The sequence below is a fragment of the Kryptolebias marmoratus genome, linkage group LG13 (genome assembly GCF_001649575.2).
Source record: "Kryptolebias marmoratus isolate JLee-2015 linkage group LG13, ASM164957v2, whole genome shotgun sequence".
Taxonomy (NCBI): Eukaryota; Metazoa; Chordata; class Actinopteri; order Cyprinodontiformes; family Rivulidae; genus Kryptolebias; species Kryptolebias marmoratus.
Genome location: NC_051442.1, coordinates 4,590,427 through 4,614,832, shown reverse-complemented (window position 1 = coordinate 4,614,832; position 24,406 = coordinate 4,590,427). Strand labels below are relative to the sequence as shown.

General features: G+C 38.5%; 1 protein-coding gene across 3 annotated transcripts; it reads right to left on the bottom strand.

The window, feature by feature from the left end:
* Positions 1-1,354: 1,354 nt before the first annotated feature.
* usp28 (ubiquitin specific peptidase 28) lies at positions 1,355-24,222 on the bottom strand. 3 transcript variants are annotated; one of them, XM_017419939.3, is made up of 26 exons: positions 24,060-24,222; positions 21,356-21,433; positions 20,094-20,214; positions 19,355-19,442; positions 18,162-18,324; positions 15,664-15,750; positions 15,322-15,459; positions 14,654-14,724; positions 14,472-14,548; positions 14,245-14,393; positions 14,028-14,155; positions 13,775-13,870; positions 12,777-12,956; positions 12,478-12,677; positions 11,918-11,988; positions 11,443-11,671; positions 10,067-10,393; positions 8,819-8,946; positions 8,171-8,434; positions 7,899-7,994; positions 7,299-7,477; positions 6,838-6,916; positions 5,938-6,017; positions 5,538-5,661; positions 3,823-4,021; positions 1,355-3,439 (listed from the first exon to the last, which is right to left on the bottom strand). In XM_017419939.3, the coding sequence occupies exons 1-26, from the start codon at positions 24,102-24,104 to the stop codon at positions 3,264-3,266; spliced, it is 3,573 nt and encodes a 1,190-aa protein (XP_017275428.1). In that variant the 5' UTR covers positions 24,105-24,222; the 3' UTR covers positions 1,355-3,263. The 3 variants fall into 3 exon arrangements, with proteins under 3 accessions (XP_017275428.1, XP_017275430.1, XP_017275429.1); XM_017419941.3 differs by having other exon boundaries at positions 8,819-8,943; XM_017419940.3 differs by having other exon boundaries at positions 21,356-21,430.
* Between the last annotated feature and the right edge of the window lie 184 nt (positions 24,223-24,406).

Below are 24,406 nucleotides of genomic sequence, written 5' to 3'. Positions count from 1 at the left end.
ATATATATATATATATATATATATATATATATATATATATATATATATATAGAGAGAGAGAGAGAGAGAGAGAGAGAGAGAGCAAGAAAAATTAAAACCAAACAAAAGCTCAGGACTCAGGAGGATAAGACTGTCTGGCCAAGGAGGGAGCAGCAAATTAATAAGGGTGCCACCCCCCTTGAACCCCTGGTCTGTTGGTCTGTTATGGTGGATTCCTTCCAAAGACAATTGTGTTTCTAGGATTTTTGAAAAACCACAAGGAAGTAACATGAGGCCAGTAACTTTCCAGGAGCTCTAAAGTGTTCAGGTACGTTTAGGTTTAATATGCAAACAAGGCGCTAATTTGCTTTAATTTCCATAATGGATACTCGTGAACACAGGATAATTCCAGATCCCTCCAAATAATAATGTCTATTCCATCTTTGTAACTAACATCCACCAATAAGTGTTATATAACTAAAACTATCATGATAGATCAAAGTTCCAAAGAACTTGGACCTTGCTGTTGAAAGCAACTCATTATTATTTGCAGAACACCGTAATGTCTCTGCTGACATGCGACGTGGCACAGGCCGCACCACTTTGCATGGATCTCAGGAGTTTTCCCCAGCGTCTGCTCCATCTCATCAGCACTGCTGCTTTTATCCTAGTATAATGGCGTTGTTAATGTGCAATTAAAGTTAAATAACAGTTAAGGCTTAATTCCGTGCTGAACTAAGAGACTATTGTAGGAATGTAAACAGACAAAAAGAGGCTTACGTGAATTTGGAAAGATTACGTGCGCTCTTGCCCATCAAAGCTATGAAAACAACAGAACACTTGGAGACACACACAGCTTGTTAAATGTCACTGCAAACATGACTAAATATTTGCATAAGGGAGGCAAGCCAGAAAAGAAAATAGGATTAGTCATGGCCTAAAATGTGAGAATATGAAATTAAATATTATGATGTTAGATATCAGGATGCAGACAAGAATCCCATCAACGACACAAAGAGGACTTCTCTTCATCAGCCTGTTTCTGTATTGGCTCAGTTTTAAAAATGGATGAGGATTACGGACACGTTTAACATTTAGATGCTGTCATTTTCTATCAGACTATGGGACTATTTTTAGCTGTGGATTAACACACATTTGCTGAACTAGTGATTACTGACAGAAACAGAGCAACAGGTGCTGCTGGGATTCAACAAAAATAAACCACAATATAACGCCTGACATGTGAAACTGAGGCGCTCATTCATGCTTTTAATAAACTTTAGACAACAGAACAACACAGATCCTGCCAAAATAATTAAAAATTTTGAAAACAGTGAGTTTTGGGGGACTCAGGAGTCAAAATAAAAAAAAGATAGAGGATTTAAAACATTTATTGAGGATGATCATAGAGTACAAGTGAAAAATCTGTGATATCTGCGGCCAGAAATGACAGCTGCAGCCCCACGCAGCTGCCCTGAAACTTCAGAGGATTCAAATATATCACTCTGTTGGACTCGTGACTCAAGAAATACACAGTCTTATCTGTGTTCCACTTGTCTTTTAGTTAAAACGTTTACATGGTTTGCTCAAAGCGTCCACTTTCCATTAGTTCAGGTTAACCAACTCAAATCTGAACGTACAGAAACTCTTTTTCAAAACTTGTACATGATCTTCTGACATCTTATTGGTATTTTTCTGCATACTAGTGCCGTAGATACCCTAAAATCTGTTTTGGAAACATACAAAGAAATATAAAACATGTATTTTTAAAAAAGCTAACAATTAGTATTTCTTTCTTGTGCAGAACAAAGTTGTTTTTTTTCAAGCCCTGTAAAAAAAAAAGAGGCGTCACTTTGCACTAACACATTTAGCAAATCCTCTCTTTTAAGTAATGTTGTGCCAAGTTAAGTGACTAATGTGGTCATTTATTTAAACTCTGCTGTTAAATCAAACTTGAGGAACTTGGATGTTGTTTTTGACCAATTTATGTCTCTCGAAAGCCACTCCAAACAGATGGTTCGAAACGCCTTTTAATCATTTGAGAAATATTTTCACATTAAGGAGGCTGGAGTCAAACCATTAAACTGGATTTGGTTAGCCATGCTTTTAGATTATTGTAATGCACATTTTACCTGTTTTAACAACAAAAAAATAAAAATAAAAACAGTTGATCCAGCTGTTCCAAATCTCTCCCAACTGGATCAAACAGAATAACCCGTAAGACTCCTGTTTTCACTGGTTTCCTGTTAATTTTAGAATTCATTTAAAAATCTTGGGCTCTAAATGGAAGGGCTCCTGCTTATGTTGCTGAACTGTTAAAGCCATATGCTTCAACTCGAGCTCTCAGGTCTTCTAGCCAGAATCTATTAGCAGTTCCTTAAACCTGATATAAAACTCGGGGGGTGGAGGGGGTCGCTCTTTTCAATCTGCTGCACCTCGACTGTGGAATGAACTTCCTTTTAAAACATTTTTAAAAAGCAGCTAGAGACTGTTTTTAGTCAGACTTGCTTTTATTTAGATCTGTTTATGACACTATGATTAATTTGTATTGATGTCCTTTTTAGATAACCTGTATTAATTGTATTGCTTCGTTTGCATTTATGCTATTTTATGTCAAGAATTGTGAAGCACTTTGTGATTTTTATCCATGAAACGTGCCATAAAAATAAAATTTACTTACTTAGTTAGCAAAGTAACCAGTCAATGAAACCTGTTTGTAAAAAAAAGTGCAAAAACATTTATCCTGCTAGTTGATTTCCGAATGTTTGAGGAATTAGTACTAAAACAGAAGCTAGTTAAAGCTTTAGTTATAGAATATACCTTGTGTATTAACAGCAGATTTAAGTGTGTTATTAAAATATAAAAAATGTGGACACTAGATGATATTTGGTCACTAAACATTCATTGGGAGTTCTGCAGGATTCTGGTGAAAACACATTTTGGGCTTCTCTTGCCTTATTTTGGACTCAGAAGCACTGTTAGTATATTTTTCTGATAGACGGAGGTTGGTTGTGTTAAACGAGCAGGCACAGATGATGTAAATGAGCAATTTTCTTTTTTTTTTTCTTCTTAACGACCATGTATGTGTGTCTGATCTCTTATCTAATCACACCAGCAAATGTCAACACATAAAATTTGTTTGCATGTGCAATGCCAAGCCAGCAGACATCAGAAACTAAGTACTGTCTCCATCCATTAGTCCTACGGTACAGAACAATCCGCCAGCCAGGCTGCTGGCAGCGAACATGTACCAATCCAGTCGGCTGATGGTTTCCCTCAAGATTTTACTTTACAGCAACAACTGCGGTGCTGTGGATGGATTCCATGACAGCAGCCAGGCGGCTGCACAGGTCGTGGGCCTGGTTGACGTGGACTTTTGGTGGATCTTTCAGCACGACTCTGTCAGTGGAACCATCCAAAACCCTCGGCAGCAACTCGCCCAGCTTCACCTGTAGTGCATCTGTAGAAAATGGACAAAAAGCAAAAATTCGAGCTATACTTATTACTTTTTGGGTGAGTTTTTAGGCCACAGTTAAAGTTGGTTTTGATTATTTTCAGTGTTATACATGCACATTTTTAGCTGAAAGTTCTTGTGAAATTTTTGAACCATTGCACAACTAAGTAAGAAGTAACAAAAATATTTATATTATGGCAAACTAAAATGACAACAGACTGTTGAAAAATTCAAAAAGTCTGTATTGCAAAGAAAATTGACAAGAACTGAAACAATTCACTTCCCATTGTTTGCATTTTCTTGATCATTTGTTATAAGCTCATAATGATAACTGAGAGAGGAGTTGATTTTCAGAGTTTATGAAGCCTTAAAGCTCTGTTATAACTCACCATCCATGTCCTGGCCCAGGCAGCAGCACCAGTGGCTGCGGATGCTCTCCACAGCGTCCCTGTCCTCCTGAGATAAAGCTGAGTCCCGGCTCATCAGGTGAAGACAGGGAATAACGGCCTCGTCCATTATGGCAACGCCCTCTTCCACTTTGCTCTCATCACCACTGCAAAACAGGCGGGATGCGCTCTCATTCAGTGCCTGATGTTAGGAGGACAGAGATGGAGAAAACAGGAAAAGTTCTTATCACAAAGATGTACCTTGACAGTTTGTTAAGTATTTCAGCTCTGAAGGACACATTTAATTAGGGGACGACTTAGCAACAGTAGCCTGGCCCTTAGACTTTATCCTGATGTTCATCTCTGACTACTTTAACCCCCCTGAAGTCCTCAAAAGAGCGAGAGCTAGAGAAGCCCTTGCAACTTTGGGTTAATTTGACCAGAAGGCCACAGGAGGGTTAAGGACACATTAGCCCAATAGGCCTATGTCACAGCCTACATTTTGACTTGGGGAAAAAAAGGACAGTTTTAAAGGTAAAAATGAATCTTCATTTTAATAATCATTTTTAATTTTACCAGTCAAATTGGAAGATAAAGAGAGGAAAACTTTTATCACCCGTTGCTGAGGAGTGTGTGTGTGTGTTTGTTTGTCTGCACCAGCAGCAAAATGTCTACAGAATAAATTCAGAAAGTAATCCCTGGGTTGACACCTACAACTTATTACCTCCTGAAGTCAACCTGATTCAGGATGGCCGCCACAAGCAAAGTGATTTTAGCAAAGAGAAAACAGCTATAACTCAGTCAGTTTTATTGTTTTATTAGTTTGATATTAGGCTTAAATGTGGTGTGGTAGTAGCTGGAGTTGATCCCTAATTTATATTCTGAGCAGTAATTAATCACGCAAAATCTGTTTAAAGTTTTGTCAACAACTACTGGTGTCAATTCGGCCTGTCTGTTAGCAAAATATCCCATGAACCACGGAACAGTTTTTAATGAAACAGTCAGAAAGTAATTATTATACATCTTCAACTGATTAACTTTTGTAGTCAACCCAATCCAAGATGGCTGCCACAACTAATCGACCCTAGCCAAAACAAAAATGGTGATACCTACCTCAGTGAATTTTGCAGCTATTGATCTAAACTTTTATGTGGTAGTAGCTGATAGTCATTCGTGCTAATAGATCACGCAAAATGTTGCAATACCACATGAGGTTAAGCATAACATTATTTTCATGTTTTGACCAAAACGGCTACAACTCCATCATATCTTCAGATGATCTTAGTCTAAATCTCTGGCAGGAACGGGCAACATGCGTTCCGTCCAGGAATGCTAGGCCTTTAACTGGAACAATACGTGACTTCAGTGTAAACAGCACAAAGCTGGTCCTGGGCAAATTAACCCAAGGGCTTCTAATTTCAAACTTTGTTTTGCTACAGGCAAAGCCTAAATAAGGACATGTTGGCCCAGTCGGTTTTCCTGTCCAAACGTTTGGCACAGAGGGAAACATGTCAGCAACGACTGGCCAGATGTCATAAACTGTCAGTTGGAGAAAGATCGCTCCCAGAAGAGGACAGAAATGACTTTGATAAGCCTCAAAGTTTCTTCTCATGCAAGCCAGTCCCTCTTCAGTATGGATATGTTATGCTTTTAGCTTTAGCGTGGGAATATGGCTCTCGAATTCAAACGTTGCTGCTCGCAAGTGTTGCTTTACTCACAGCGAGGCACTTCCTCCTGTAAACTGCAATAAGAGACTTGTCCACGCCACGTTTGTCTCCCTTCTTCAGCAGGGTGGCGTCGGTCTCGTACGCATGAGACAAATAGTTCAAAGCGTCTTGCATCCTGTCACAAAGAGGACACAGTCACACCAGCAACAAAACATACAGTCCTAAAAGAAATATCACACCATTACCAATGAACTCTAAATCCAGCTACCTATATGTATAGATTTACTTATAAGTGTCGTGATACACATCTAAGATTTAACAAACTACTTATATATATTTTATTCCTTTTGCACTTACGAGACAATAATATCAGTATAACGTGATTTAAATCTACAGACATACTGTAAAACATTTTGGTCCAGCAGCATTGCTGCCAATATTTGACACTTACTTTCCATGCTGGTAGTGCTCCAGTCCAGTCAGCAGATGGACAAACACCGTCCTGAACAGCCTGTAGTCATCATGCCACTCCTGTGAAAAAAGAAAACACAGAAAATCTCTCGATTCGTGCCTTCATTACAATGTTAGTACACAGCGGAGGAATGCAACAGTTAGTCATGTTTTCACAAAAAAAAACACTTTTGTTGGGTTTTTTTTAGAGAGAAATTGCAGGATGAGGCTCAGCTGATGTATTTTAGTGATGTGATAATAATTATATAACTCTCAGACTATGAAAGGCTATGGCAACAATCCTAAAATTAATATTGTTTTTTTCCTTGGAGAAAAATGTGTTATCATATAATGATCTCCTTAAAAAATACGGACAAAATTAGGTTTATTGAAAGATGCACCTTAAAACCTTCCCAAAACTCCAGCTGTTTTATTGCACTGCGTTCTCATTCCAGTAAGTATCACAGGACTTCCATGCACGCTGCTAATTCCCAACAAGCAGATCCAAATAAACTTAAAGGATTAGGAAATTCAGTCACTAAGCAAAATAAACAATTCTCCTGTAAAGTACACAGAGTTTTGTGATCACACTGAAATTCTCTAACCTTTAAGATTGACATTTCAACAACTGTAAGATGTATTTTGTGTTAAAATATGGAAAAATGTTCCCCTCAGTCTAGTGGTATATTAAAATAATCTCATTATTTTGTATCTTGACTGAAAATGTCTAAAATTTGCATTATTTTCCACAACTATCAAGTGGTTTTTGATGAAAAGCAAGAAGAAGCAAATCAGTTTCCACTGGAGTCATAAATTAAGTTAGAAATGATTAACTACAAAACATGAAAATAAGTCAATTAAGGCAAACGTAGGCGCATTAACGCTGAACTTGTCAAAGTACCAGGTATTCATCCATGTCCATATCTTCTGGTTTAATGAGACGAAGCTTGGCCCGGGCTTCCCTCATTATACTGATGGCCCTGCATGAACAACAAGGACAGCTGAAGTTTAACGGTGGTGATAAAACGACATGCTCACAAGTTATCAGTCTTCGGTTCAGACACTAGATGGCAGACAGAGCATGCTGAATCGTCTTCTGACAGTCTAAACCCCATGGAGTGTTGGAATCAGTAACACCTTCTGTTAAACCACTTTTACAGCTCATTAAGCAAAAACACGTCTGAAAACGCAGTTATCATATTTTCAACAGAGGCTTCTTCTGGTGTATGTTTTGTTACTGTTGCTTTTGTGTCAACAGCTCATTTGGAATCATGTTTTCATCTTTTTTCCCCAAAGAACCTAAGTAAAAAAAACACAGACACATATCCAAGAGTTACGAATGAGCCGTTTGTGAGTGTGCACCTTTCATCAAAGCTCAGGTTGCGGTCTGTAAACTGCTCCAGCAGCGTCCTCTCAATGACGCGCTTGGGCGCCTTGTTTTGAAAGAAGTAAACCAGAGCGTGCTGCAGACGGGCATCCTCCTGGGGCGTGATCTCCTCCTGGGAGAGCTCGAACAAGCGGGAATACTCCTCGTGGAAGGCCTGAAAAAGCATTTCACTTTCTCTAAATGCTCACATCACGAAGCGTGTGCAGAATAACACAAGAACGGATAATATGTGATTCAGGTAAATGCCGATTGAAACAGATTAAAATGACTCAGAAAGGAACAATGTGAAACTATGCAGTTTATTAAAATAATCAGTTAATAAAAAATGAATATATCAAAGTGTTACTTCAGTAAGCAATATCTTAAAATGATACAGTTCTTTGTGGAATGACCGAATGCACGTTTTAGTGTTTGTATCTTAATTCTTTTTCACATAGACATAATTATACAAATTGTAATTAGGAAATAGGTTGAGCCAGACTGTCATCTCAAATCAATCATGCAATGATTTTCTGTAGTTTAGTGTTGATCAACGAGAACAGAGCCCTCAGCATCCCTCGAATCAAATACCTCACCTTGATGAGGCCAGCCTCAGGGCCTTCTACGTCAAATGTTTGTCTGGCCTTGGCTATGGCAAGGATGACACCTTGCATAGCTGGAGTGAGCATCATCTAAGAGAAGAAAAAAGGAGACAAGACTTTATGAACCTTAGATTTAAGACAGGCAACTGAGTGAAACTATCTTAAAAACGAAAATAAATACTGAACTAAGACAGTTACATTTACAAAATTTAAAGAGGTTTAGTTCATATTTGGGGAAATCTTATCTCACGTTGACATTTATTTACCTCTTCATTGTATCCATCAGCGTCAGCCCTCACCATGATCCTGCCCACATTGGGGATCTCCACCTCTGAAACCTCGTTCTCCGTCTGTCGCTGTCTCGTTGGAGCCTCCTGCTGCTGCTCCTCGTCTCCCCGCTCTGCTCCACGTTCAGGAGCTTCTGTGGAAGCTTCATGTTCTTTAGCTTCAGAGCTGACTTCTGCCTCATCCCTCTGCTCGCCGAGTTCAGACGGCGCCTGATTACTCAGATCTGCATCCTGAACTGGGGTCTGACGAGGACAGGATGAACAAAAACTCCTCATCTCGCCTTCTGTATCTCATTATCACCAATGATCGTATCATTTTATTAGTTTTGAGTCACAATAAAGTTTATTACAGGTGTGTAACAAAACACAACAGGTGCTACAGATGCAGAAGGTTCGATCAGTGGAAACTCTGCAACAGCAACACATGCACAAGAATTTCTGATATTTTACAACAATAAAAATAAAAATTAGAATGTAAAATTTTGGCTCTGAGAAAAATAATAATAAAAGCATGATTAATATATCTGAACTCTATTGACCCAGGTGTTCACACTGTTTTGTAGCCTAGAATCTCTGACCCATTTCCTGTACGGAGGGGATTACTGGGGGTGTTTTGGACTTTCCCACCTGACTCTGCAGATCAGCTGAGGTTGAGCTCTGGCTCGTTTCCAGGGTGTCAGTGATAGCTGGAGTGTTGGTGGCGTCTGTTTCGCAGCCAGGACTCTCAGGTTGGGGCAAAAACTCTGGATCTTCTGCTGCAAAAATGATGAAAAGATCGTTTGAGTCAAATCTTACGTCTTTACAAGATGATCCCATCGTATCAGTCAGCTAAATACGGTAAACTAGAGTTTATAAAAAGCTGTGAAAAAAAGAATAATTAATCATTAAAACATAAAAAATATTCTTTTACTATCACTTCTCAAAATATAATAAGATATAGAGCATTTCTTGTATAATTGTCACAGTCTGTAGGCTTTGTTTTTTTAAGGTTTTGATTTTTTTTTTGGCTTGATCAGGACTTCTTAGTTTAAATCCCAGTTTGTGTTAGCTGGTGCTGCCAACCTCTCTTCCTGTTTTATTTTGTAAAGGCTTTGTTGTCTGCACACCTGGTCATTGTTCTTGATCGGCACACCTGTTCATGTTTAGTGATTACCTTCCTCATTTTATATGTTTCTTGGTTTCTTTTCTTCTGTGCCAGACCCTCATCATTCTTAACATCTGTGTTAATTAGTTTGCAATGCCAAGTTCTGTTCTGAATTTGTCCCTCCCTGCCAATTGGCGAATTTTACTTTAGAGACAAACCTTTGGTTATTTTCCCCCACGGAGGGGGTAAGAAATTACCATGAACAAGGCCCTGTACAGGTTAAAAATGATCATTCTTATAGATTAACTCTTTCATATAACAATTCATGACACAATATAAAATGGGTAGTAATTTGTATTGCCAATTTCTGGTAATCACATGACTTAATGTGCATATTTATCAAAAAACCTAACTAAATTAGGTTATTGCTTAATGGTAACTCCAGGCCTAAAGGGGTCACCTAAGTGTACTGATTTGTTAATTTTATGATGTCCTATCGGCTCAGATTGTGACATTTAAGTCATTATTTCTTACTAAGGTGTTGGTACTAAAGTTGGGAATGCATGTGTTGATTGTCAACCCTGTTTGTAAAAGTTTGTATTGTTAAAAAAAACAGATAATCACAGTATCAGGAGTTATTGTATTTTTTAGATTTCATTTAATTGGTTTCCGAATTGGATTCCGGTTGAAATCAATTCAAAATAAGCATCAATACATATCTTAGAAATAATTGGTTTTCTGCAGGTTTAAAGAAAAGCATCACTTTCTTTTTTTCAGTCAGCACTACACACCTTCAGCCGTCTCTCTGGCATCATCATCTTTGTCCTCCTCCTCTTCAGGGGCTGATTGCGGCTCTAAAGCAGCTCCTTGCTCCACTTCTTCAGTGGAGGGTCCTGACTGGGGCGCTGGCTCGACAGGCGTTTGCTGTAAACTGGAGCTCGGAGGTTCTGCAGTGGCTGCGGACTCTTCCTGTGGAGTTGCGGTCTGGCAGAACTGTTCCTCCCATTCGCTAAGCTCCTGCTGGAACCAACGGTTGTCTTCCTGGACGTAGCATCTGAGGACGGGCGGCAGGGAGTCCATGCCCTGGAGCACCTGACCTGTCTCATCATCTGTGTCCTCTGAGTGAATGTCATAGTGTTAGTTCGTAGATTATTCTTATTGGAGAAACACAAATAGCAACATTTTTTCCACTGCTGATATTTATACCACTGCCACAAATTGGTACAATTCAAATTAAACTATAACATATACCCTAAAGGACTGTTTGGCCTTTTTATGTTTAGTGATATCCTATGGTCTCTTGTATCAATCCAGACGTCTGAAACATGTAAACAGACGTGTCGGCTAAAATTGGCTACATTTGAGCTAAAAGTAAAAGTTTAGTAGATTTACAGATTCAACAAGTTGTTTTTTGATGATATGACAAGTTTATAGGGATGGAACAGCGGAGTCCAGGATGAGAGAACAGGGCTAACATAGACAAGTGGCTGCATGTAACATGTCTCTATTGTGGTTAGCATATCCGCCTCACATGTGGGATGTCATGTTATTTAAATCTATTTTACAAGATTACCGTACTTACTTTAGGTTTACTTGCTTGGGCGATAATTCCATGTCTTGGCTAAATTAATACTCCATCGATGTTCTGAAAACTCTCCTAATCCTTCCAAAATGCCAAAAATTCTCAGAAATTTCCCTTAAAAAAGGCTAATTTTGGTCTTTTCAAACACCCTCCCAGCCTTGTTCCAAATGCCAGAAAATGCATTTCTGATGTTCTAAACTTCAAATTTAACTAGAGGAGGACCCCTGGACCTTGGTTGATCAATCATGTCATGCCTTGGCACTGGGCTTTGCCAGTGGAGGGTCAGCCCCTTACTTTTTTAAATAGCCTCCTACTCCTGAAACCTTTGAACCCCCTGCAAGACTAATTAATAATTATGACTAGACTACATTTAAATCATGCCTATTGCTCACTGGGAAGTTGAAGTTTTAATAAAATTAAATACTGTTTGATTGTAGACAAATTTGTAGGTGATTTTGTTTTTACCTTGATTGCAGAATCAGACTAATTGATCTGACTCAATGGACAAAAAAATCAAATGTTGCTGCCTGAGATTTGCACTTCCACTCTGCTGTCTCCCACTATTTGTGGAGAAAAAAAACATACCTGTGATAAGGTGGGGCAGTCTGTCATCGATGTACATCAGGCAGTATGCGCTTGCGTTGGTCATGCCTCCGAATGAGTCTCGTTCCAGCTCGTCCCATGATGACTCCGTGATGCTGACATCATTGTACTTCATCCAGCGCTGGTTAGCGTGGTCGTAGATATAAGCCCAGTAATGCCCTGCTGAGGCCTGGCCTTCATGAACAAGAACTGCATGGAGTCTATAAGGCACCTATGCAAGAGTATAGTGAGAAATAGTGCTGAAACAGGAGAATAATGAAATCTTTCAGCACTGGGACTCTATGTAAATATTAGGACTTCACCGTGGAGTTTTTAATTAAATACTGTGTGACTCTTCACATAAAGGTCAAGTAAGTTTAATGTAATTTTAGCCGATGTACTTTCTACAGCTAGAAATGTAAAACATGTCACTGAATTACTGTTTTTATAGAATAAATTAGGTGAAAACAAGCCTTACCTGGCAGAGACTGTTGTCGGAGTAAATGCCCTCCAGCGTCTGATTTAGCTTGTCAATGCTGGCCTTGAGTTCTACACACAAAAAAGCAGCAGGAATTCAAACATCTCGACTAAAAAAAATAGTACAAATTTCCTTAACTCTTTAAATACAGAATCAGTGAAAACTATTGGACATAGATACTGTACATAAATATCAGTTTTCTCCATTCCAAAAATATCTGATAGTTTAAGACAAGTGAGCTGTCATTAACTACATTAAACAGAAACATTTAGGCATAACGGGTTGTGTTTTTTGCAGGTGTGGATTTTTGCATTTTCTAATCCACACCTTTAATAGCTGAATAAAAAGTATTTTTATGCATCAAACATGGAAGGGCAGTGTAGTATTTTAAATGTTTGCAAGTTTTGATTTTATGGGGTGAAATGTGACTGTTGTTTTATCAGTTTGTTAGTTCACAATGAGACATTTAATCTTTATTCAGAGGATATTTTGGACTATTTAGCTGTTAAAGAAAGAGTGCATTATAACTGTGTTAAACACAGTGAAAAGTGTTGGTGCACCGTTTATGTCGTGCTCCACTTCAGTCCTCCAGCGCTGCAGGCAGGTTTTAACAAAGTGCAGCTCTTCTTCTGTGACGCTGTGGGGCGCTGGGTGTGGGGGGCAGTCAGAGGGGTGTCTGCACTGGGTGAAAGGCTTGTAAATGGGTGTCCGCTGGCAGGTAGAAACCAGCCCCTCTGCGGAATCTGCATCTCCAGGTTCACTGAAAAGAGCAGGAATTTTATGAGCAGGATTGAAGTTTTGAACAAGCGATTCTCCGTTCCGAAACAGATTTACTGGCGACGGTGACGGGCCGACACACCTGCTGTCTTTGGTGATGGCTTCGCTGATGGGAAGGCTTGCAGGAGTCGGTGAGGATGAGGCGAGTCTCAAATCTTCAGCTGGGGAAACGCTGGTGGGTTTGGTGGTAGCAAACTCCAGAACAAACTGAAGCATGTCCGCCAGAGGATACTTCATAGGTCCTGAGCCGTAGTTTTTATAACTTTGGATAAAGACAAAAGAACATTAGATAAAAATTTGCCATGGTTTATGGCAGGGGTCTCCAATCCTGGTCCTCGAGGGCCACTATCCTGCATGTGTTCCTTGTTTCCCTGCTCCAACACACCTGATTCAGTGATTAAATTACCTCTTCATGTTCTGCAGAAGCCTGTTAATCACCCATTGATTCAAATCAGGTGTGTTGGAGCAGAGAAACAAGTAAAACATGCAGGATGGCGGCCCTCCAGGACCAGGATTGGAGACCCCTGGTTTATGGTTTTGGTTGTTTTCCTGTATGGATTTTAGACTTTTCGAGCTGCCTTGTTTTGCTGTCTTTTATTCGGGTGGTTTTGGTTTTATCAGGTTAATTGGTTTTCGTAAAGCTCCTTTTCTTGGTTTAGTATTTTGTATTAATGTCACCTCTACACCCTGGTTTATTTCTCTTTAGTTCGATTGTTCATTTCACTTAGTTCACAGTCACAAACCAAATGTCAATCTCTGATTACAGCTGCTTTTGTCTTTCCTCAATAGTTAATCCTTTAATTTCTTTGTTTGTTGCAAGATTCTTGTCACTGCTGTCAGCCTTTATTTTAATTTTGCCTGAATCTATTTCTATCTCTCATAGTTTTATATTTTGGGATAAAATGCCTCTGTAGTGCTTTTAGTTTTCTTAAAATAAATGTTCCTTTTGTTTATTCATCATCTGCTTCCTGCCTTCTGAGTCCTGCATTTTGATCCTCTTGAACCATGAGTAATGGCAGGATTTGCTTCAATAAAATGTGGATATTTTAAAGTAAAGCCATTGTGTTGCAGATGACTCACCACTCAAGTTTCTGTTGAAGGACTGCAAGCTGCTCCTTGAGCTTTTTCACTTCTCCTCTTCTCTCATTGGTCCGCTCAATGTTTTTGTGAAGATATCTTTCAAAAAAAGAAAAAAACAACAACATGTATTTATACAAGAATTTACAAACCTTTCTTTACTTATATTAATTATGTAGACTACATTCTCCTAGTTATCAGTAAATAAAGCTTCACATTATAAATTCTGTTTTTTTTTATTCTGTACCAAACTCACCTGTCCATATAAATGATTTGGGGAAACTCCAACTTCTTGTGTATCTTCTCAGGACGTCCAAGTTGGGTGTTGAATTCAAATCTAGAAAGTTCAAAGGTCAAGACCGGAGGTAGCTTTTTAAACCATCTCTGCAAGAAACAGAAAATAAGGACTTTCTTGGTATAAGGTAAAATTTTACAGCACGATATTCTCTTCTTAGGCGTTCAGAGCTGGTCACCTCTCGTCCAGACGTGACACCGTGATCCGAGTGCAGCGACTCGATCTCCTTCTCAACCATTGCGCCTTCGAGGCATTCACCCAGGTTGTTAAAGCCGTTGACTTGCAGGGGGTATTGCCCAAACTGCTCGATATTATACAGCGTCTTACCTAAACCCAAATAGAAGGAAGTAGTACTGAATTTATACTGATGACAACATGACAAAAACCAAGTAACAAATGGCATACCTTCATGTCTTCTCTCTGTCACAAAGGTGCCGTAGAAAAGCTGAACCATGGGGTTCTGTTGCTTGTCTTCTGCATTCCTTCAAGTATAATTTATTTGTTATGTAAGGGTAATTTATTCACTACAAATTAAGTGAGAAAAAAACCATCATAAATAACAAAAATGGCATGAACATATAGCTTACTTTCCATTGGCAGCCAGCTGAAATGCATCCTCTAACCAGTCAAGCAGTTTATGGGAAAACTCACTGACATCCTGAAAATAATAAAAATCAAAAAAACTTTCTTGAGACAAAACAAAGAATCAAACTACCCTCTTGAGTGCATATTAAAAAATGGCACTGAAATGCCCCAGAACAGTTCTAACTAGACACTTTTAGATGGTTTCGTAAACCCTAACCAATGCTAATTTAAAGGAGATTAACAAAAAATACAACAACCATTCAAATAAACAGCAGTCTGTCCATGTTTGACTTTTATCATCTATAATGTCATCACTTCTTGAGTGACTGTGTCCTGTTATGTGATGTGGTTGTTAGAATTTGATCAAATTCAAGTTGGATAAATGGTGAGTTCAAGCAGGGATTTGTTACGAGAACATGTTTCAAAGTGTTTGAGAGATATTCTATTTCTGTCCCTGCAGCAGATGCAATAAATTCCAGGCCTCTATGGTGGCATATTTCAGGGAAACCAGGATGCTAAAGTGACCAGTAAATGATAACAAGGTGCTGCCAGATATGCACTGCCTCATGTGACTGAAGATAAAAAGGACAGTCTTATCTTATTGGTATGTGGGGTGGAATTACAAATGGATTTTAAGATACGGTATAAAAAAGCAGCATGTGTGCTGTACCTGTTGAGCCTCACTCGTCCTGAAGGCGTCTCGCAGTAACTCCACTGCAGCAGACGGATCCACAAACCTGCGGGTGGAGCCCACCATGAGGGCGAACAGGCAGCGGAGCTCCTGCATGAACGCTATGTTCCTCTTGTCCTGTTTGTCACAAACTCAGAGTCAAACACTGTTGCCTTTGCACCATCACTCAGCATGTAAATGAAAGCTGCTTTTTTTGGAAATTAAAAACAAAACAAAACAAAAAAAACCCATTAACCTGCAGGAAGGAGATACTGAAAAGAAAACCCTGTTTGGTGAAAACGACTCTGAAGGAATAAGCCATTATAATAAGTCATTACTCACTGCATGGCTCTTACACTTCTCCAGGACTCGCTCTGACAGATGGTAGCTGAGAACCAGCCTCCTGAACACAGGCAGGTGGAACAACGACTGCAACAAGGCAACAAAACAAATGGTATAAATTCACTTTTAAAGATCAGGAGATTAAATTAAAGTCAAGAGTTATTGCACTCTTTTGATTCAGTTAACTATAAGTACTTACAAATTGCATTTAAAAAATATAGACCCTATTTGAATTATATCTTGATTTAATTGAACTGTATTTCTATAGTGTATATAACTGTATATATTTTGGGCAGCACGATGGATTTGTTGTTAGCACTGTTGCCTCAAAGCATAAAGGTCCTGGGTTCAAGTCCCGGGTTGGGCCCGGGGTCTTTCTGTGTGGGGTTTTCTTCCACATTTCAAAAACACGCATGTTTAGGCTGGCTCCAGACCCAGAACTCCCTTGAAAACAAGATCTGGGATCTCAAGAAGATTTGCCTGGTTAAATAAATATAAAAGGGTAAAGGATTTATTCAAATAAATTGAATAGAACTAGTTATAATAGGATTAGGTTAAATTGGTTTGTTCTTAATTTCACTTGAATTGAATTTGTTTGCCTTCTCTGTTGTTGAGATGACTTCCTCAGCGATACGTTGATAAATGAATTAAACTGAAACAAATTAATAGTACCAGTTTATGGACTTCATAGTTTCAATGAATTAGAGGGGGGAAATTCAGAAACAGAGAAAATACAGTGGGGTGCAGAACCTGGAATTTAAAAGGATTTTTGATTTTATTAAAATAAATATTTTCCCCAAAATACTCCAAATGATTATTATAAGCAAATATCCCAGGACCATGACCATCCCATGGATGCACCATTAAATGCATTATTAAAAAATGAAAATGGGATTCAACCAAAGCAAACCTGCCATAAGAGGGTAAGGATTTTTTAAAGGAGGCCATTAATCAGAGAAACATCCAGGAGTAACTCTGACGGAGCTGGGCAGCTCTTCTGCAGAGATGGGGGAATCTGTCCATAGAACCTCTATAAGCTGCAGAGCTGGGCTTCATGGAAGAGTGGCATGAAAAAGACATTGCTTTGAGAAAATAAAAGCTGTTCTGTTTCAAATTTCTTCCCCAAACTTGTGAAAGAAAGTGCTGCGGTCAGACGGGACCAGACTCTAATTTCAAAGTGCGTCAAGGACAACACCCTGTCTGAGACAGATCTGCCCCCATCGTGCTGGGAACACCATCCACGGATGAAGTCAGAGCCGTTAGTAAGTCTTATGTGTCGCGTGCAGAGTGGTGGAAGCTTCAATTTGAGCAGGAAATTCAATTATGCTTTATCTCAGTTTTACTGTAATTTATACACAATAACAGAGAGAATTGAATCATGTGGTCACTCAGCTTTAATCTGATAACATGAAGACTTAATAGACGAGCCTGCGCTATCAAAAATCTGCCTCCGTTGAATCAGTTCAGCTGTAAGAAGCAGCATTAACACCAGCTAAAAACTATAAACAAAGGAGTGTATAATTTGAACCCCATTAGTATTCTAACAACACTGCCTCATTTCCCTGTTTCTCTCCCAGATAATAACACCTGCTCTGTGGGGGGTTGACGTCTAAATGGATGCAGAAGCATATCTTAGTTCAACAGAGACAAACAATCATTGTCTCTCTGTTCGTTTGTGACGTGCTCCCCTTGCTCCATCCCCACACCGCTTGCTACTTAATTAACCACACAGCCTCTGTGGATCTCTGAAAGGGTTCTGGTTTCTGTCGAGGCACCTGATAGGCCTGGATGGGTTCAGTCTGGAATGGACTTATAATACAATTAGCAGCTCAGATAAAAACTGTTTGCTCTAATTTAGCAGAAGGTCGCCCTGGCAGACAGCATTTGTTTTCACTTCAGTTATTTTTTCAAACCTTATTAACATAGAAGAGTGATAAAAAAAGGAAATTCTAACAAGATCATTTTACTGCCAGTTTAAAAACATGTTTGGCACCAAAATCTAAATAATTAAATATGTTGTTATTTATTCTGAAGAGTTTTTCTATTGCACAATCACAGTAAAAATATGATTTAGTTAGTCTTGTTGGTATGCCTTTTGTAACAGTTGAATGTTGATTCAGGATTTAGAAATCTAATAACTTGTGCATACTTTACACTATTTTAGACATTGACATGTCAAAATGTTCGGCTCATTCAAGAGATCGGGACCATGACTTTTGGATTTTGTAACTTTTATACTTTTCAAAATATTTACCTATATTTACAGATATTTTCCCATAGAAACACATTGAGATCTCTTTAATTCCTACAAATATATTGTTCTCTGAGAAATCTGCGTCAGTAAACTTGCTCTGTTTTTGTCTTCTTATACTGCTTTTATCTTTTATCTTTTTCTATATTATATTGGTTGCATTCTAAGTAAATCATAACAAGACCTATATAGCTTGTAGCTGTCCAGTTTAATTTGTGTGATGTGTGTTTGTTTAAATAACGCTCACCTGGATGACGGCACTGAACCAGCAGGTGTTTCCGACGTTACGGATCCCCACAGGCCATTCGTCCTGACGGATCCAGTCTGCAGGGCTGCACATTTCACTCTGGGCCTCACATCTCTTCCTCTTCATTCTTGCTGCATTTTCCTCCGCGCTGGCCTCCAGAGCCCTAAGAAATACGAAATTACCCTTTTAAAAGTGAAGATCTTTCAGCTTTATTACACACTAAAACTGAGAACGAAGAGTAGGGCTACAGAAAATAATAATAATCACAACATGAATATTGTTTTGGTTAAAAAGATTAATATACTCTAATGCTAAACAGATCACACAGTAAGATGAAGACTCTCTTGAAAAGTTCTGTCTGCTCTGTTTGGTCCACTCACTGCCCGGCTTCTTTGTTTTAAGTTGTACCAAACAAACCCACAGGCACCATTGTACAAACATGCTTCATAATCTCACAGAATCCTGTCAGAAGAAGCAGAGCCTTCTGTGGAAAACAGTGGTTTTTGTACCTTTAAAGATATTTCACACACAGTACTGAAGCAACACAACATCATATTCTTTATGAACACAATAAGCAAGATTTTTGTTCATAGAGCAAAAAGCCAGATTACCATATATTTTTAAAGGTATTACAAATAAAATAAATTTGTTGAGACATATCTTAAGTCATTTAATGACTGAATGTATGAAAACTAATTTCTTTTGGACAATATATGATAATAAAAACACATTAGTATCCATTCAATAGTTGGACATTTCCAGATTATTTAGTCTGAAGATGTTTTTTGTTCACAGCAGTGAAACAAAATTTTTACTTTCAACATCTGACAAGCTTATTTATGAATTTAGACAATATACCAGAACTACAAAAAAAATCACTTTATGGTTTTTATCTTTCCTATTATTTTTGTTGCTTTTTTTCTGTACTGACATTCGTTTATGTGTTTTTGTTCAGGATGCAGAATAACTATCAGCTACAACCTAATAATAATAATAATAATACTAACAACTATTGATAATTGCAATTTGTAAGCAAGTGAAGAGCAATCACTGTTTCAGTTTTTTTTTATTCTCTCTGTGATAGTCAGTAAATACTCCTCCTCTTCCTCCTCCTCCTCCTCCTCCTACTACTGCTACTACTATTACTACTACTACTACTAATAATAATAATATTAATTGTGTTTCTCTTGTACCTGTGGAATTCTCTCTCCTCTTCCTGGGCGTTGTGGGCCTCTTGCAGGCTGAGCTCAATGGCGGCCTGCAGTTCATCTTTAGGAGACTCTTTAAGAAACAGAAAGTAATGAAACAGAAGCTCCGTGACTGAAGTAAATGTTGTTTCAGATTAAATTGTAAAATGTAAAAAAGCTTCACGTAAAATGCATTATATGTATTAATCTCATCTGACTTCAATATAAGCAAAACAGGTCTTAATAACTAAGCAGACAACCTGCCCTACCATTAGCGTGCACCCTGTAGTAATATATTATTAGCTAGTTAGACCGATAGTTTTTATGATAATAATATATAGACTGAATAAATGAGAACTAATGAACTCTACATTTAGGAACAGAAGCATCAGTTCATTTACTCAAAGCTTTATTTTCTGTTTTACTGCAAAATGTTTTTATGGAAATTTTGCTTTTTGTCATAAAAATAAATGGTGGCACATATTTATTTTGACATAAGTGCTAAAAAACAGACCGGTTTTCATATTTTGGTACTTGTTTCAAATAGATGAACAATGCCTTAGAAATTACAGTGGTGCTGTAATTGACACACTTCTTGTTTGCAGCTCTGATGTCCTGCTGAATGCTGGTGCAGAACTGTTGGATTCTTCTTCCGTTTGTATCGTTAATTTGAATGTTAAAAATATTAAACTTAAAACATGGTTCAATCACAATATTGCGTAGTGCTTTTGTGGTCCCAGCAAACCTTTCTGGCCCTCCCAGGTTTCTCCAGATGACCCTGACTCCTGTGGCTCTGCAGGGTCCTGAACCTCTGCAGTCTGGGTTGTTAGCAGACCCACTGCATGTCCAATGTCCCCCTGGCTCGCCTTAAAGATAATAAAAAAACAGGAGTAAATGACTTGAATTAGCAATATTTAAACCACAGGCATAAGATAAAACATGCAGTCTATCAAAGACAATTCAAATGTTGTATTTAAAGCCAGCTGTATGTAGTTATTTCTGGTTTTTAACAGAATGTTTGCTGCAGAAAAGACAATTTAGCTGTTAAGAGTCTTTATTTTTAAAACATTATTCACATCTTCATGTCAAATTCAGGTAGGCCTATTGCACTTACTCATCACTATTACAGTGATTTTCTGATGTTTACAAAAACAAAAACAGATAATAAAAAACCCCATCAATGATCATTTGCTTAGCTCTGATGTCCTTCTGTACATTAACACAGCAGTGTATTCCTTCTGAAGTATCTTGATTGTGTTTGTCCCCTCTAATGTAATTTAATTTATTCAAGTTCAGATGTTTTCACTCTGTTCTGAAGTTCACGTTTGTCCATCCATCCAGCCATTTTATTTGGAGCTGCAGGGAAGCTGGTGCCCATCTCCAGCAGTCAGTGTGTGAGAGGCGGGGGACACCCTGGACCGGACCAGGTCACAAGTCCATCACAGGGTCCTGTTTCTGTTTCTACCTTTTATAACTGCAACACAGTTTTTGCTCTTTGCAGTATTAGGATTATAGAAATACTAAGAAAATATATTTATAACATACTGCACTATAATTAGTAGATGGTGATAATTACAGTTTAACACTATTTTGAGGGGGGTTAGATTACAGTTTTACCCAGTTTGACCTTCATTGCTCGTTCATTCATTGCTTTGTTGCTCAATTATAATTTATGTGCGTTGAAATATAAACTGCATAAAAGTTTGACAATTTTAAGCAGCAGATTATAATTTGGGTTTGTTTCAAATAAAAAAAGACAAGCATATGCTGAGAGACAAAAAGAAAAAACAGTTTTTTTAAAAGTTACAGAAAAACCATGTTTTTTGATTATAGTTGGTCGAAGAAAAGTTCCTTTGGATCATTTTAAACTTGTATGAAGATGTTATTTTTATGATTCTTTTAAAGGTTTACACTGCTTGAAAAGCAACAGAACTGGACAGAAATGAGGAACCAGTCCCCTGAATGCCCCCCCTTCACGGACCCTAAAAGCTGCTGTTCATTTGTTACCTTCAGGGCTTTATAAAGAATCTGTTGGTCCTGGATGCCAGTGATCTCCTTCAGCTGGTTCATCAGCATTCTGCACTGCTGAGAGAAAACAATTTCAGGTCTTTCATGCAGAACTCGAGCGAGCTTTTAAAAACACCTCCTGTGACAAAACTGAACCTCAAGTGGGATATTTATGGGGTATGGTATACGCCAAGTATTGCTTTATCCTTTTATTTCATGACAAAGGTCTCATTTTTGAAGCAAAGGAAAGGGTTAAATATTAACTTCAGCTGTAGCCAAACACCCACACGGACAAATAAATCTGAAGAATAAATGCCAACATATCTTGTGCGTGATGCTTGCAGTTTGTTTGTGTATCGGAACAATTACAACCGAGCCAAATTTAGATATTAAAGAGACAGATTGTGAAATCAGGCCACCACAGCAGGAAGTTACTGCTTTAGGCCAAGAAATATTTGAGCGCATATGCATCATAAAACAACAAAGCGCATATGCTTTAGTATTAATATGGAGTGGTTAACAAATAAGGTGCAACTTTTTACATATTTAATGAGTTTTGATTATAATGGCAAGTGCAATTAACTGGGCTGTCTTTTCCCTGTGTTTCTGTTCTTTGTGCACACATTACAGCGAACTGAAAAACTGTATTTATTGTACTGATCAGGTGTACTACTGTTACTAATTATTCGGTTACTCTTAGTTGAGGCTTTGAAGTCATTACGGCTGCACAATATGTCAAAAATGTATCGCCATCGCAATATCAAAGCATGCAATGTCAGTATTGCAATAAATCACAGACCTAAACCGGGTACCAATGTTATATATCATATAAGAGTGTTGTGAGATGTATTTGTTCTTCTTGCAACTGTTACATTATCCTAATACTGAACAATAATATAGCAATTGCACATTCTTCTAATATTGTGCCACCATAGAAGTTATACCTTCGGCACATGCACCTTTGCACACTGAATGCATCATTTTTACCCGTTTGTTTCTGCACTAATTTGAATATTACTGAAGCAACCCCAACTTCCAGGCTCCACATTTATAAACACAAACCATCCGCCTTGACCTTAGAGATGCACACAGTGATAAAATAAATAGCACAATTCTGCTGGGTGAGAAGTGCTATATAAAGCTTGCTGTCCCGACAGCAGGTGTTTGTGTCATTGTATCTCTCTGTCGCACACACACAGACACACACACAAACAGACACACAGGCAAGACCAAGCTGAGCAGACTTATATGGAGTCAAGGGAGCAATCTGAGACCCACTTGGTTAGCCTCTATTTTAGGCCGCTGACATGGATAGCACAAGCTTCTGTTTATCATTCCACTCACCATGCCACCGGGCACTGGGCGCCTCTCCTCTTTTACCCAAACACACACCATCAGCAGCAGTACCAAACACAAAACAGAGGCAAACGCTTGGATTTTATGACCTTACTTACAGTCACACAACCTCAACTATAACGAGGGCTACACCTTTACAGGCAGAACACAACGTCATGGAACTAGAAGGGCGTATTGATAAGAGGGAAAGCTTTGCGGGCTGTTAATTTAGAAGATGATCTAAACAGAAATGGTACGCTGTGAAAGATTGGTGATCGCCTGCCGCCAAAGACGGTAAAGACGGAAGGAAAGTGTTTTTGTCCATGTTTCCTGGTCTGCACCAGGAGCAAAAAACCCCCTCATAAATCTCTGGTTGAATTTTACTGAAACTCTCCAAAAGTAATCACTGGATGAACATCTATGACAAATTAAATGTTGGAGTCAATCTGATTCAAGATGGCTGCCACAACAAAAAACGGTTATAATTCAGCCAGTTTTACACATGTTGAGCTAACATTCGGTGTGGTGGAAGCTGAACATTGTCCTCAACACATACTTTGAGCGACCCGTTTGGTTGTCTGTTAGCAAAATATCTCACGAACTACTGGATGGGTTTAAATAAAACTCTCATAAAGCAACTTGTGGCTGTACAGCTACAATTAACATTTGGAGTCAACCTAATTCAAAATGAGTTGACCTTAACTTGTGCAAAAAATGGCTATATTTTAGACATATATATATATACATATTATACATTTTAGCTCAATTTCTGTGAGTTTTGGTGTGGTCATAGCTCACAGTCACTCACAATACACACAAGTCCTAACAGGTCTTGGAGATTGCACATGTGATTTTCAAGTTTTAACTAAAAGGACTAGAATAACCTTGTAATTTCTCAACATCAGATGATCTACGTCTAAAATAATGGGATAAAAGGTGGTGGGCGATATGCATTTCTTCAAGGCATGCTTGGCCTTTAATTACAGATGAAAACATGCCAACTTCATTTTTATACTTAGAAATATAATCCCTAATTTGTGTCCTTTATGACAAGCATATACTACTAAATTGCTTTGCTTTCTGATTTTTTCACTAATCTGTAAAACAAATAGATGGCAAGCACTTAGACTTAGAAATTAGATTTTAAAAAAAGAATTTTGTTTTCTGCACCCAGTTTTGGCTGTTTTAATATATGAGTTTATGAGTTAGAGGTAAAATGTCAGATGAATTAAAGCTGGTTTGGTCGTTAGGTTTTTGTCCACATTACAAAGATGGGGTTAGTGTTAAAGTTAGTAGACATTTCCATGAAGACTCTTGTCATTTATTCAGTTAATAACCGAGCCGTGGCTCCACCTTCCTCTGCGCTCACCGAGTTCGTTGACTTTTCTCCATTTTCAGCCTGTTCGGCTCTCATTGCAGATGTAAAAAAATCCCGAATTTCTTTGAGTTTTCCCACAGAAATCTTGGCTTAGTTCACTCCCTCCTGCTCAGAGCAGCTCCATCTGTCACGCGCCGAGAGCGAACAGCCAGCTGCGCGCGTGCGTCTGCTTTTAAAGGCCGCGCGTGCCACCGGGAGGTCGCAGCCAGGCGGGTGCGCGCGCTGACAACCTTAGAACAGCAGCTGGCTGTCATCGGCTTAAGCTAGCTGCAGCTAATGCTAAATCATAAATAAAAGGCTCGAAGGGCCGCCGTAGTCTTTGAATGTGTTTAGTTTAT